The sequence below is a fragment of the Xenopus tropicalis genome, chromosome 6 (assembly GCF_000004195.4).
Source record: "Xenopus tropicalis strain Nigerian chromosome 6, UCB_Xtro_10.0, whole genome shotgun sequence".
Taxonomy (NCBI): domain Eukaryota; kingdom Metazoa; phylum Chordata; class Amphibia; order Anura; family Pipidae; genus Xenopus; species Xenopus tropicalis.
The window spans coordinates 115,375,563-115,391,725 of NC_030682.2; the positions used below are offsets into that span (position 1 = coordinate 115,375,563).

At 39.4% G+C, this 16,163-nt stretch overlaps 1 protein-coding gene across 1 annotated transcript in view; it reads left to right on the plus strand.

Moving 5' to 3' along the window:
* rp1 (RP1, axonemal microtubule associated) overlaps positions 1-16,163 on the plus strand; it is a 178,552-nt gene that overhangs the window by 151,845 nt on the left and 10,544 nt on the right. Inside the window, exons 48-51 of the mRNA XM_031904600.1 lie at positions 5,073-5,271; positions 5,841-5,900; positions 7,303-7,466; positions 8,786-9,002. Of these exons, the coding sequence (XP_031760460.1) occupies positions 5,073-5,271; positions 5,841-5,900; positions 7,303-7,466; positions 8,786-9,002 (640 nt within the window). The remainder of the gene's footprint in view (positions 1-5,072; positions 5,272-5,840; positions 5,901-7,302; positions 7,467-8,785; positions 9,003-16,163) is intronic.

Here is a 16,163-nt window from a genome sequence, read left to right on the forward strand (position 1 = left end):
TTGCATGTAAATTCCATTTGTAAAACTTTTTTTTGCGCTTATGTATAAAATTGCAAACTTTAGAATAGGTATTTTTAAGACATTGTTTTAAAACTCTTTGGCTGGTGAAGGGAACTAGAACTGCTAATGTAAATAAGTGACAAGGACAACACATTTCTACACCTTTTTACATGATTAGCGATGAGCATGTTATTTTCGCCAGGCATGGATTTGCTGCAAAACTCCACATTTCACAATTGGTAATTTTTTTGTCCAAACTGCTGCAAAAATTTGGCGCAACAAAAATTTGCAGAGTAAGAAAAAAGTCACAGTGGCATAAACAAAAAGTTGTGGTCGAGGCAAAAAAAGTAACGGTTGCGTCAAAAAAAAGTTGTGCAGTAGCGCATTTCACAGATTCGCTCATCACTGTATGTGACTTTTCAAGTGGACTTTTAAAATGGGAAGATTTTGAGGTTTATGTTGTCACAAAGGGGAAGGCAAAAGTCATTACAAGACTTACTTTAAAAAATAAAATAAATGAGCCACAAAATTTGCTCTGTGAAGAAAAGTCCATAGGCTCCAAAAAAGCTCCCATTAACTTTAATGTGTTTTGCAAATTTTCGCCGTTTCTGGCAGTTTCAAATTCATTTGTGCCTAAGCAAAACGAGACAGATTTGTTCATGACTAGTTACGGGCAGCTAAGTGACAGCTACAGATTTATTAGAGGTCAAACTAGGGAATCCAAAAGAATTAGATCCTTTTTTATGAATTATCAAAGTTTTAAATGAATTGACGCATTTATACCTGTGTCAAACCAGCAAAAATGTGAAAAAATAATTTTAACACAATTTAGTGATTGTCAATGTTTTGCATAGTGGAAATGATATGTAGCTTTTATTAATAAATCAGTCTAAGGGGCACATTTACAAATCCACGAACGTCCGAAAAGCGTCCGAATGCGTTTTTTTCGTAATGACCGGTATTTTGCGATTTTCTCGTAAATTGTCGCAAATTTTTCGTAGCCGTTACGACTTTTTTGTAAATTGTCGCGACTTTTTTGTAGCGTTACGACTTGCGCAAATTGTCTCAACTTTTTTGTAGCCGTTGCCCTGAGTATGAAAGTTTCGGATTCATTCAAGCTTCAGTATCGTGACTTTCCTTGGGCCAGGTTGGAGCTGCAGAGTGCCATTGAGCCCTATGGGAGACTTTCCTTGGGCCAGGTTGGAGCTGCAGAGTGCCATTGAGCCCTATGGGAGACTTTCCTTGGGCCGGGTTGGAGCTGCAGAGTGCCATTGAGCCCTATGGGAGACTTTCCTTGGGCCGGGTTGGAGCTGCAGAGTGCCATTGAGCCCTATGGGAGACTTTCCTTGGGCCGGGTTGGAGCTGCAGAGTGCCATTGAGCCCTATGGGAGGCTTTCCTTGGGCCAGGTTGGAGCTGCAGAGTGCCATTGAGCCCTATGGGAGACTTTCCTTGGGCCAGGTTGGAGCTGCAGAGTGCCATTGAGTCCTATGGGAGGCTTTCCTTGGGCCAGGTTGGAGCTGCAGAGTGCCATTGAGCCCTATGGGAGACTTTCCTTGGGCCAGGTTGGAGCTGCAGAGTGCCATTGAGTCCTATGGGAGGCAAAGGTTTGCCCGCCGTTTACGAGCGCTCAATACAAAAAAGTCACGACAATTCGCGCAAGTTGTAACGGCTACGAAAAAGTCGCAACAATTTACAAAAAAGTTGTAACGGCGACGAAAAAATCGCAAAAATATGAAAAAGCCGCAAAACGTTTGTTTCCAATCCGAATTTTTCCCATTCGGATTCGTGGATTAGTAAATGTGCCCCTAAGAGTATATGCACTTATGCCATTTTTATGAGAAACAAGAGAAAATTGATTGATAAACACAGGTGTTAAATATATTTGTAATTGAAAAGAACTGAGAGGTAACGCAAATCTAAGAGAAAATTGTTTCCTTGCGCAAACTCGAGTCCTCTCCTGCCTTGTTTAATGTGGTTATCTTTTATTCTGCCCTATATTTAGATGCACTATACCTAGTAATGGCGGTGCCATAGCAACTACAGCCTCAAAGGAAAATATTAGCAAAACTTGATCTTTAATGTTTTTCTTTATTGCTTCTCATTCTGTCGTTAAATGTTCAAAGTGATAGTTTCTTTTCTAAACATTTGGGGGCTTTTAGCCCTCCCAGTATTGCAAAATGTAGATTTCTAGAGCCAAAGTAGGAGATGAAATTCACCGCAGATTTCCAAAATACTTAAGCAATGCTTATACAGCAGCGCCTTGGCAATTATTGCGATATTTCAGCTGTAAGGCAAGTCAGCTGTAAAGAGCAGCAGAGTGGCAAACGATGAATTTATAAATAAATGTAATGTTGATGTGCATGAGTACATAAAAAAAGCTTTGACAAAGCAAAGAAATATTTTTGTTCATTGTCAGCTGTAAAATATCAGAACTCATACTGCAACCAGAACTTTCCTGACTTAAACATGTATATATTACAGCTGATATTCTTTGTAAAAACTTCTACTAGAGCTGCAGCAGACTTATTGGTGTAGTATTGCACAGAGTCGGATGTACCCTCTGTGCCAGACGTCTCACTCTGTGCCAAGAAAATTCCAAAAAGATTGAGTTGAAAATAGACCATTAAGTTCAACCCTTCCAAGTAAACCCAGCACCCACAAACCTATACTGACCTATCTATACACTCACATACAGACCCATACTGACCTATCTATACACTCACATACAGACCCATACTGACCTATCTATACACTCACATACAGACCCATACTGACCTATCTATCCACTCACATACAGACCCATACTGACCTATCTATACACTCACATACAGACCCATACTGACCTATCTATCCCAACCTCTGACCATCACCATACAGACCCATACTGACCTATCTATACACTCACATACAGACCCATACTGACCTATCTATACACTCACATACAGACCCATACTGACCTATCTATCCACTCACATACAGACCCACACTGACCTATCTATCCACTCACATACAGACCCATACTGACCTATCTATACACTCACATACAGACCCATACTGACCTATCTCTACACTCACATACAGACCCACACTGACCTATCTATCCACTCACATACAGACCCACACTGACCTATCTATCCACTCACATACAGACCCATACTGACCTATCTATCCACTCACATACAGACCCATACTGACCTATCTATCCACTCACATACAGACCCATACTGACCTATCTATATACTCACATACAGACCCATACTGACCTATCTATATACTCACATACATAAACCCATACTGACCTATCTATCTACTCACATACAGACCCATACTGACCTATCTATATACTCACATACATAAACCCATACTGACCTATCTATATACTCACATACAGACCCATACTGACCTATCTATCCACTCAGATACAGACCCATACTGACCTATCTATACACTCACATACTGACCCATACTGACCTATCTATACACTCACATACTGACCCATACTGACCTATCTATACACTCACATACAGAACCATACTGACCTATCTATACACTCACATACAGACCCATACTGACCTATCTATACACTCACATACAGACCCATACTGACCTATCTATACACTCACATACAGACCCACACTGACCTATCTATACACTCACATACAGACCCATACTGACCTGTGTATCCACTCACATACAGACCCATACTGACCTATCTATACACTCACATACAGACCCATACTGACCTATCTATCCACTCACATACAGACCCATACTGACCTATCTATACACTCACATACTGACCCATACTGACCTATCTATACACTCACATACAGAGACCCATACTGACCTATCTATACACTCACATACAGACCCATACTGACCTATCTATACACTCACATACAGACCCATACTGACCTATCTATACACTCACATACAGACCCACACTGACCTATCTATACACTCACATACAGACCCATACTGACCTGTGTATCCACTCACATACAGACCCATACTGACCTATCTATACACTCACATACAGACCCATACTGACCTATCTATCCACTCACATACAGACCCATACTGACCTATCTATACACTCACATACTGACCCATACTGACCTATCTATACACTCACATACAGAACCATACTGACCTATCTATACACTCACATACAGACCCATACTGACCTATCTATACACTCACATACAGACCCATACTGACCTATCTATACACTCACATACAGACCCATACTGACCTATCTATCCACTCACATACAGACCCATACTGACCTATCTATACAGTCACATACAGACCCATACTGACCTATCTATACACTCACATACATAAACCCATACTGACCTATCTATACACTCACATACAGACCCATACTGACCTATCTATACACTCACATACAGACCTATACTGACCTATCTATCCACTCACATACAGACCCATACTGACCTATCTATCCACTCACATACAGACCCATACTGACTTTTGCATTATAAAGTGGTGGGGAAATCTTTAAATCAGGGTACGTAAAACTGAGGTTTCACTGTATGTTCTTAAAGGGAAAATTAAGGTTAGAAAAAACTGTTTATCTCTGCCAGCTTCCAGCTGTACAGGAGTCTATTCCACTTAGCCTCCTGCCTATAAAGCCTGCCCTCTCAGTCAGATCACTGTGCCAGACATTTGGGGGACTAAGAAATATTTTTACAGCTACTATAGGCTCCCCTAGTTTAAGGGATTGGGTCACTACAGGTGCTATCAGAGGAAAAGATTTATAATTTTGAGGCAATAATTCTTTTTATTCTTTATTCTTTTTCCTAATATTTTCACTTAAAATTGGTTTGTTTTCTTGTGGCAGGGGGGATTGTTTATGTCGGAGATGGAAATGCTGTTGGAGATCTTTTGCTCTGAGAAAATAGTACATAGTGGCTTACTTAGTTTTTCTGTTATTTATATATCTTCTGTATGTTAAGTAAACAGTGCAATTCTCAAAAGAAGATAGCTAAATGTATTGTCATGTAAATGTAATATAACATATGCAATTTCTTGTCTGTAATACCAGGGCTCTGGATTTCAGCTGGAAGCAGTTGACCTTGGTGTAATACAGGAATTGACAATATCTCAGGAGAAACAAACAATATTTCAACTGGAAAAGGTGGTAGTTGAGGAAGAAATGCTTATAAAGAAATCATATGTATTTATGGCTCAGCAGTGGGAACAAAAAGATAACAAAATGATGGCCATGACTCTGCAAGTGACTGGTAAGTATATATTAAAACCTGTACAGAAAAGATTTCATATTTAAGAACTCTTTACATAGTGCTGATAAATCAATTCTTTTAAGTTATTTAAATAGTTATCTTCTGGTTTGATCCTGTTATAGCCTTGCCCTGTAATTTAAGGGCTAGTTTAGGGCAGAGCAAAAAAGATCATTTGTCACAATGTTGTTATAGGACAAATAACATAGTATTGTTATGTACAATAACTTCAACAAATCTTTATCCCAACTAATATATAGTTAATCCCTATTGTAGGCAAAATAAGTCTATTGGGTTTATTCAATATTTATATGATTTTTAGCAGACTTAAGTTATGGAGATCTAAATTACGGAAAGATCTCTTATCCGAGCATTTTGGACAACAGGTCCCATACCTATAGTAGACCGGTCAAAGTTAATAGCTGATTGATTGCTACTTGTAACTGTGATATGTTACTAAATAATAGCATCTACCATACTTTGTGAGGGTGCTGGGACTGTAGAAAATAGATCTACATGCCAGCATATGTTATTTCATTAGATTGTCCCATTTGTCTGAATTATTGTTACAGAAACAATAGAACAAAACAACTCATTGGCAATGCTGAACGGAAGCAATCGTATGGCATCAGGTAACATTTTTAGCATTATAGCTACCCATTTCTAATGGTTTTAATCATGAGTTATATTTCATTTTGGTTTTTAAACATAACGTCCATTCACACGTAACTTGTAATAATGTCACATAATGTTAATATGGCACCGAACTGTGCTTGCTAAGGTTTAATGGTAAAAACATGCAATATTTAGTTACACCTGCATCATTCAATAGAAGAATTGCACACATCTGAACAATAACTTTGTTTTTAATGAGCAAACAGTTAGAATGCAATGCTTTGTCGCACTGTAAATAATAAAGCATTAATGGTACATCTCCTCCCATGAACTACCATTTTGTAATGGTCTGTGTGCAACCTCAGAGATCACCTGATAGGAAATAATGCAGTTCTAAAGGTGGCCATACACTCTAAGATCCGCTTGCTTGGCGAGGTCGCCAAGAAACCGGATCTTCTCCCAATATCCCCACCTACGGGTGGGCGATATCGGGCTAATTCAGGCTAATTTGGTCGCTTAGCCCTGGGGCCAAATGATCGAATTAGAACGTCGGGTATAGGCGCAGACGGTTAGGGGACCGAATCAACAAGCCGATGTAGTCCCCGATCTGACTAAATTATTAAACCAGATTTCAGGCCAGATGTCGGTTAGGCAGGCCCGTCGTTAGTGCCTATACACAGTCTGATAAGCTGCCGAATCGGTCTAAGGGACCGATATCGGCAGCTAGAATCGGCCCCGTGTATGGCCATCTTTACTGTAAGAGGAAGAAGTGTGGGAATAAAAGACAGAACTTTGTCCATTCATTGGCTGATGTGACCTAACCTGTACGTGATCCCATGGGGCATACTTAAAAAGGCAATTTTCTATTTAGGATAGAAAATCCAATGGCACATACAACTAAAAATGTACATTTTTATGAAATTGCCTTATTTACACAAAGCAGGTTGATATAATGACTTTCCCTAAAGCCTACCAAGCCCACCATACCCACCAGATTTCTCATGTTCCATGTTTCCCAGAACATTGTTTATCAGTCAAAACACACAAGCAAACATATTGTTTATTATATATTTATTACCTGTAGTGACAGATTGTCCCTCTGTAACCAATTACAATTGGGCCCAACACTGGCATTCCTCTGGTAAACCTTTTGTCATATGCCTTAAATGGTTGTTGGTATTTAGTGATTGGAATAGCTTGTGTTAAAAATATTGGAATAATAACTTTGATAACATCCTTCTCTCATATTAAAAAAAATCATGACTTAATATGCTACAATTTGCCAAATAATTTATGTAAAAACTAGTCACTCTCCACATTTTTCTCTCTCATTCCTGTAATCTTGTTGCACATTTGTATGGGATGGCAAATTCTTCAGTGATGTGCAATGTTCTTATTGTTGAATTTTGAATGCCATAGATGGTGAGTGGAACATTTGTTTGAATGAATTCAATAAAGAAGAACATACAGAGCCGGCAGAATATAACATAGTTATTTTGCTTTATGGAGAAAAGGGCAAGTCGAAGCCCTTTGTATTAAAAAGAAAAGAAGGCTCTCAAGTTAAAGGCATACTTTCATACAAGGTACCAACATACTTTTCTAAGTATTCAAGCACAGATTTCGAGAGATACCTGTAACTGTAAAATGATTTGAAAATGCTTAGGGAAAAAAATGTAATTTGATTTTACACAATCAAATGTCAACTGTGTTTCTATTGGCTGCATAACTAATTGTAAATAACTAGTTTGCAAAGGTAAACAATATATAAACAAAACATATGTTATACACTGCACAAAAGTCAATCATTTTTTTTATTTAGAGTTTTATTTATTAAAGCGATACTGACTGACACTGTTTGTGTAAGTAATTGTCACTTGATGTTCCTAAGCCTTACTGTTTTGCCAACCTGACTGTCCCTTCTCAGCCTGTCAGTTACAGCTTCTAATGATAACAAATACTTTAGGGCAAAATAATAAACAACATGCAAAGGCAGTGTTGTAAAAAAGGTTTAATTTCTAGTGTCAGTATCTCTTATAAAGAGATATATATAAGTATAAAGCAGACATGTAAGTATTAACTGTATGCACAGAATATGCATATTCAATAAATGAAAGCTGATCACAAAGAAATTAACAGAACAGTTGAGTCGAGTATAATAAAATAATTCAAAACCCGAAATGGGAGAATTCTGCTTTTTGCAGGACTGCATCCCTACTCTTTAGAGTTGTATATGGAAATAAAGCAACCCATAATTTGGCTTTCTGACCTAGTGCCAGTTGCTCCTAATTTAAATGAACTTTCATTAGAAAAAACTTCAAAGTTTACTTATTTATTTCTATGGAAAAAAAAAACTTGAATATCTCAAATTAAAAAAACGTATTCACTTTGCCTAGAGTAGACAACTCCCATTGATCTCTATATAAACTTGCCGTAGTTTTACATTTGAGTTTTCAGGTATTTTTGCCCTTAATAAATATTGGACATTGGAGTTTGAACCATAATTTGAGTTTTTGGAGTTTTAGAGAAAAAGTGAAGCTACCACTCCTTAAAGGGGGTGGTAGCTCCAGGGTTCCCACAGTGACCTGCATCAATTCACACAACAGACTTGTGCCTAAAGAATCATGTGCAGATATCATTTGAATCCTGACTCCAACACTGCAGATGCATCTGATTTGTGTTAAAATGTGAGTGGAAGTGTTTTATTGCATTGTCTGCAATTGCATTGAACCCCTAACTGCAGTGTCTAGCTATAGCACCATGATTCTCCTTTAAAGTGTTACTCCATTTTCCTAGCCTTGCTGTTTTTAATAGAAGTCTGAGTATGCTCCTCCTATTCAGTGGTACAGTAGTAGTAGAACCATCTAACATCATGTATTAATATCTACTTATGTTTATTTTCTAGTTAAATCTTAAATATGATTTGGGATTATTATATAAAGTGAGATTGGGCCTTGAGGATGAGAAAGACAGAGGAGCATTATCTTTCTTTTACTTTAAAATGCAACACACAAAAACAATGGATACATTCCTTTACTCCAACAAAACACGTCCGTTATCATTTGATGAAGACAGATGGATTGAATTCCCAGTGGAATGGCCACTGAGATCCTCCCTTTCTGGTATGTATCACAATAATCCTGTGTGTTTTACTCTATGTTTGTAATATTACTAGTCCTTCATAATTCTAGTCCTTAACAGTTCTGTATTTTTGTATTTTCAGCACTGTGTGATCAGTCTCCAATTTGTTGCTGCCTATCGTATATAGTGTACAAAGGGATTGTGGGAATAGCATGTAATCCACTAGTGGAAAGCCTCACTTTACACCAGTATTCCCTCACCTATATTGTTTGCCCATTTCTTTTATCAAGCCTGGGCACTGGCAACATTTAACTTTCCCATATTGGGTTAATATTTCTATGCACAACTTTGTATTTAGACTGTTATAGCCAACTGGATGAAGGGTTTGCATTGTGGGCTAAAGATATTGCTTTTACATTACTGTATGTTCTAGACAACTTGACTGCCTGGTATGTGTAATAAATATAAAATACAGGTGTTATGGTTTACAAAAGAGTGTTTTAAGAGTGGTAAATAGATTCCGGATAATGCTGGATAGGTGCCAAAACTGTATGGCACCTTGGTTCATATAATGATCTTTACATAAGACATTAGGGCTCATTTAGCAAGGAAGGCAATGTGCAAAGTGCAATAAACAGGGACAATCTGCCATTTTTTTTTTTTTTTCGCCTTCTGCCTTAAATAATTGCTGCACAAGGTGCAACGTACAGCCAGACCCTGCAAAAGTGCTTCCTGAATACACCCTTGCACTTCTGCCTCAGGTCTGCGAAGATAACCCCTGTTACATCAACTTGCATTGTGGGCTAGAGATATTGCTTGTACGCTATGTATGTATATATATCTTTATTTATAAATCGCTACTTATGTACGCAGCGCTGTACAGTAAAATACATTAATACAAACAGGGTGTTAATAAGATAATAATAGATAAATACAAAGTATAACAATAAATACAAGATAAATACAGCTGCAATAAGTTAAGAGTCGAGGACACAAGAGGAAGGAGGTCCCTGCCCCGAAGAGCTTACAATCTATATGGGAGGGTAACTTACATACACAAATAGGCAAATATAAGTGCTGCAGGTCACAGTGGGTGACACTACAATATAAGTGCTAGTTCCCAGATCAGGTGCTGGGTGAGTGCTCCAAAGGGTAGTTTGGTTATGTCCTAGGCTGTATGACTGCCTGGTATAATAAATATAGGATATAGGTGTTATGGTTTGCAGAAGTGTTTAAAGAGCAGTAAATAGATTCTGGATAATGCTGGATAGGTGCCAACACTGTATTAGCACATTGGTGCATATAATGATCTTTACATAAAACATTAAGCTAGACATTTGCCTTTTTTTGCACTTTGCACTGCCTTCTGCTTTAAAGAACTGCCACAGGACTCTGTGATCCGGCATAAGGTGCAGAAGTGCTTCCTGAAGTATTAGGGGGCACAGTCTTACATTTCTGCCCTAGGTCTGCGTAAATGACCCCTATTACATTAACTTGCTTTTAACAAAAATCATGTACCCTCCAAAATGTTTAGTTGTACAACTGAGGTTGCAGTCAATCTGAGGTTCTCATTTCATGCTGATTGCTCATATTTTGCATGCTGATTAAAATGCTGATCACTGTTCAAGTCCATTGTTCAAGTCCATGCAATGTGGAATTGAGTGAAGGTAATGGAAAAATATGTTTCTTGACTCTCTTCTGACAGTCTACACATTTATCCGAGTACAATGACCTGTATGTCGCCAAAGGGGTTAATGTATGTATTTCATTTCTAGAGTAAATAATGTAACTATAAAAATGAGTAAAAGTAAAACCACTCACACCTAGGATGCTGTAAATAACCAAAGCCTCTGCTGTTAATAAGAAGAACCAAAGAAACCAGATGACTGATTGCTGAAAGACATCTTTCAATGGATCACTGTGCTCATCTGTGTCAGGATATTACATCAAAACAATAAGCGGGCAGAAGCCAAGCACAAGATACAGATCAATGTGTGTGGCACCAACGTATAATGGAAATCTGTCACTGCTCAGCCTATGAAACTTTCATAAACCTTGAGATCAAGTGATGGCAGTGAGTGGCTGTGCTGTGCTTTGATGAAAAGTATTGATTTCAAATCCCTGACAAACATAAAAGTCTCTAAATCCAGCAAGACTTTTGTCTTGTGCAAATATGTCCCCATCTGTAAAGTCAACTCTTCAAGAGGCGAACAGGGGAACAAATTTGTTGGGAAAAACTCTGTATATGCCAAAAATACTTTAGTACAAGTAGGCGTTTTTATAGCGTCAGTAAATCAAAGTATGCCAGAAGGTGGCATGAAATACAATAACTAATAAAAAACAAAACAGAAAAAAAGCAAACAGTCAATAAGACAACCTTCAAAATAATGCTTCCCCCAAAAACACAGACAGGAGCAGAAGTGAATTACAGAGCAATCCTTGCAGTCTGTACTTTAGAGAGGTAAAGATGGGGCCCACACCCATAACTCACCACAGGGAGAAAGAGGCTTAGGTGCACCGCTCTGAGCCTTCAGCTAGGGGAGCGGATATCACTGTTTGTTTGAAGAGCAGGCACTCACTAAGCAAATCTTCAGGCACAATACTTAATTAAACAGTAGCTTTATTGGAGTACCGCCTTAAGAGACACTTAATCATAGACAAAGATGTAACAGAAAGCACAAGATATTTAAAGGTGGTCTTACCAATCAAAGCACAAAAGTATTTTTTTAAAGGCACTCATAATGAGTTCCTTCAGTTTGAAGGAACAAATGACAGTGTAATTAGGGTATATTAGGGGTACAAGATCAGTGGGGGGGGTGGGTGTGGGTCAGACGGGCCCACCGGGTGTTTTCCCGGTGTCCCACTAGCCCAGTCCGACCCTGGTCATAAACCTATGCTTCTTTTGCTTTTTCAGATGCATCACAGCCAGCAATTTTGCAGACAGGGGTCTGTTTGCTATAGATGATTGGTCTGGTATAAAATTGACTTTTTAAATTTCAGTTTTGTGCAGCACTAATACAGAAAACAACTATGTAAAGTCAACTCTGTAAGTTTAGACAGTATATTTGTTATTGCCTGTCTATGATTGTTGCATTTTTCATCAGCAAATCACTTCTAGATTTCTGCACGGCTGACTACGTATATATTTTCACCCCCAGAAATGGTATGACAGGTATGAATAAGCAAAGCAAATTCCTGCACACACATAATTCCATTGAAATTGAAATATTCAAATATTTCCCTGACACCTTGGCCATGACTATAAAATTATTGTCATTTTAAATGGAGCCACATATGCCGTTCCTGTGCTTTGTTGCTACCGTACATGCATAGTTTAAATTAATTCTTACCCCAGTAACGTGCAAAAGGTTTTTAGACTGAAATGCCTAGTATTCCCAGCTCAAATCCCCACCATGCATCATGTCTCTGTACTTAGGTGAGTATTAAATGAAAATATTGCCTGCTTGTACATTATGAGATTGAATTCACACGCCAGCAGGCAATTACTCACGTCAGCCCGTCCTGCTTAGAAACATATGATTACCGGGAGACTGATCCTTTGTCCTGGCCTTTAGTCACATCACCGAAGCAGAGCATGACCAGTTTCAATGTAAATTGATTTTTAAGAGCTGGTGTCAAGATATGCAGGAAAAGAAAACAAGTTTTACTAAATGCTTCAGTTTAACTATGGGTTTATTCCAACCCTTGTGTTTTACTACAGTATATGAGACCTGAGGATGTCTGAGTCTTTCAATTTAAAGTATTACATTGGGCTTTTCTATGCTAAAACAAATATAATCTAAATATTTTACATTTTTGTTAACCCCATAGGGTTAACTCCCCTACTGGTTTGGAAAAACCCACTGTTAGGATTTCCCTCTATTTTCTTTTAGGAAGTCCTCCTGGCACCTGTAACCTGGATACCTGGGCAGGACCAATTTATATTATAGTTTAATATATTGACTGGAAGCCCAGGTCTCTTTCTCTTTGGCTTCCACTTGCTGAGGGAAGTGGGTGCCTGCTGGAGAGACTAGGTCCCAGTAGTGGAAGGCCCTAAGGGAGGTGAGCCCTTAGCAAAGTCAGGTACCAGGGCCTCGTGAATGATGTATATTGATGAGCGGTGGGTGAACTCCAGTCGCAGTAAACTCTAGAAGTGATAGGGGCACCTGGAATGAAATGCCCGTATGTAAGGGCTCAAAGGCAGACAGGTTGTGCTAGAAAGGATATGCACTGCAGTTAAATTGTTGTGACCACTCAACCTCATCTCAGTTGTTTAAAAACTAGTCATTGGTACTATGTGAATACTTTATTTTATGTGCTAAATAAATATTTGTTATTGGTTTAAGTACTCCTGCCATTCAGAAATCCTGTTTGTGCAGTTGAGGGGCATAGTTCTGCAACACCCCGCCATTCCTCCTTTAATATTCAATATATATGTGGCGCAAACAAATCCCAAAAAAATTAAAAAAATCTAAAACTTCAGCACTTAATGTAGAAGTCAATGGGAGTTGTCCTAGGCAAAATGTATGTTTTTCAATTTACGTTTTTTGAAAGTTTGTAGATTCATTGAAAATGATGGTAGAATACAAATTTGATACATTCAAGTTTTTTTTTTCAAAAGTTTATGTTTTTGTATTTGATTTTTTAATAAATAAGCAAACAGTAGAGTTTAGTAACATTTAAAATTTATTTGAATGGGAAAAAAAATATAATATGCACACGTTTGAAAATAATCAATAAGCATATAATGGGTTTATATAATAAAAGATACTTTTTTTGCCCAGGAGCAGTAACTCAAAGCAACCAATCAGCAGGTATCATTTACAGGTCAACTTCTTAAAAACAAACATTATATTGGTCACTATTGGTTACTGCACCTTGGCAAGTTTAGTGCCTTTTATTACATATGGGGTTAATGGTCTAATGCACAGCTGTCCAACTTCTGTGGTGCCGAGGGACGGAATTTCTCTAGCATACATAGTGGAGGGCCGCTAACGGAAGCCATTCATAGGGCAGGCAAAGTATGGCACAAACAGGCAGGGTAGGGCAAGTAGATTATGGCACACATGGGCAGCATAGGGCAGGCAAAGTATGGCACCTATGCCACCTGTTTGTGCCATACTCTGCCTGCCCTATGCTGCTGTGTGTGCCATAATCTACCTGCCCTACCCTGCTTGTGTGTGCCATACTCTGCCTGCCCTATGCTGCCTGTGTGTACCATACTCTGCCTACCCTACCCTGCCTGTGTGCCATACTCTGCCTGCCCTTAGCTGCCTGTATGCGCCATACTCTGCCTGACCTATGCTGCTTGTGTGTGCCATACTCTGCCTGCCCTTAGCTGCCTGTATGCGCCATACTCTGCCTGACTTATGCTGCCTGTGTGTGCCATACTCTGCCTGCCCTATGCTGCCTGTGTGTGCCATACTCTCCCTGCCCTTAGCTGCCTGTATGCGCCATACTCTGCCTGACCTATGCTGCCTGTGTGTGCCATACTCTGCCTGCCCTATGCTGTCTGTGTGTGCCATACTCTGCCTGCCCTTAGCTGCCTGTATGCGCCATACTCTGCCTGACCTATGCTGCCTGTGTGTGCCATACTCTGCCTGCCCTATGCTGCCTGTGTGTGCCATACTCTGCCTGCCCAATGCTGCCTGTGTGTGCCATACTCTGCCTGCCCTATGCTGCCTGTGTGTGCCATACTCTCCCTGCCCTTAGCTGCCTGTATGCGCCATACTCTGCCTGACCTATGCTGCCTGTGTGTGCCATACTCTGCCTGCCCTATGCTGCCTGTGTGTGCCATACTCTGCCTGCCCTTAGCTGCCTGTATGCGCCATACTCTGCCTGACCTATGCTGCCTGTGTGTGCCATACTCTGCCTGCCCTATGCTGCCTGTGTGTGCCATACTCTGCCTGCCCGATGCTGCCTGTGTGTGCCATACTCTGCCTGCCCTATGCTGCCTGTGTGTGCCATACTCTGCCTCTTCTATGCTGCCTGTGTGTGTGTGCCATACACACAGGCAGTACATACAGTGACACAATGCTGGCACTGTTCCTACAGTCTGTCTGAGATGTGAGGAGGTGAACAATGTGTGTCTTATAGTCTGAGCCTGTGGTGTGAACAATGCAGAGATTAAAAGGTGTGAACAGTACAGAGGATTACATGTTTAAATAACGCAGGGGAATTACAGACTGAATCTGAGGTGAGAACCATGCAGGGGGCCAGTTAATCTCAGTACTGATACCATTTAAATCTTACACAAAGGTAAACCATCAAAGCAGAGAAGAATCCACATAAAGTGAAAAAAGTGTGAATGCTGAGTGTCCAACTGTAAAATTGCAACCCCTTGTTTGTACGTATACTGAATTAGCAGAAGGTTTTTTTGGAGAAACTTTAGTGTATGGATTCTGCATTTCCCACTACAGGAGAATTATACTTTAACTATAATGGGAAGTGATTTGTGACAGTGATTGTGTCAATCTTTTATTGGAGCGCATAAAATAGGCCAACTGGGTAAAATGAATTACTGTGTGACTGTCCATACTAGTTGCCAGATTCATATAAAAAAGATATCTTATAAGGGTCCAGTTTGTCTATTCTGACTCAATCTTCTCAACTTGCTTTTCTACACCTGTCTACAAAGTACTAAAACAGTATGGAAAAGCAATTTTTCTACATTAATATACCTGAGTACAAATAAAGTATACTGTATGCATGAAGTGTTAAAGTAGTACATTTGAGGCTTAAAGGGAAACTTTACCCCTGAATGTAGCAGGTCCCTATAAAAATATATCAAGTTAAGTAGCCCATATTTAAACCATGGGTTCATATATAAACAAAGCCTTATTATGAAACATTATTATCTAATACAAGTAAGGGACGCAGGGGTGCTGTGACTATGAGGCAGGTAGCAGTGCCCCCAAAGTTACCATGGTCGGCAAAAATCTGCTTCTGTAAGAGCTGAATTTCAGGTTCTTAAATCGGAAATTTGTATCTCCTAGTTCAGAGAGTGCATTTGCGCCCTCTACACTAGTGATGTGGCCCACCCACCCTAGACCCCCTCCAGCGATATAAACATAAGCACGGTGGGTTGGGGGGGGGCATTGCAAGAGCTGTAATGCTGCAATAATTTGGCATGAACCCAAAGCTGAAGGTTAAATTAAAATTAATTAAATTAAGTTTGAAATATTTTGTGATGCAGCTAATTA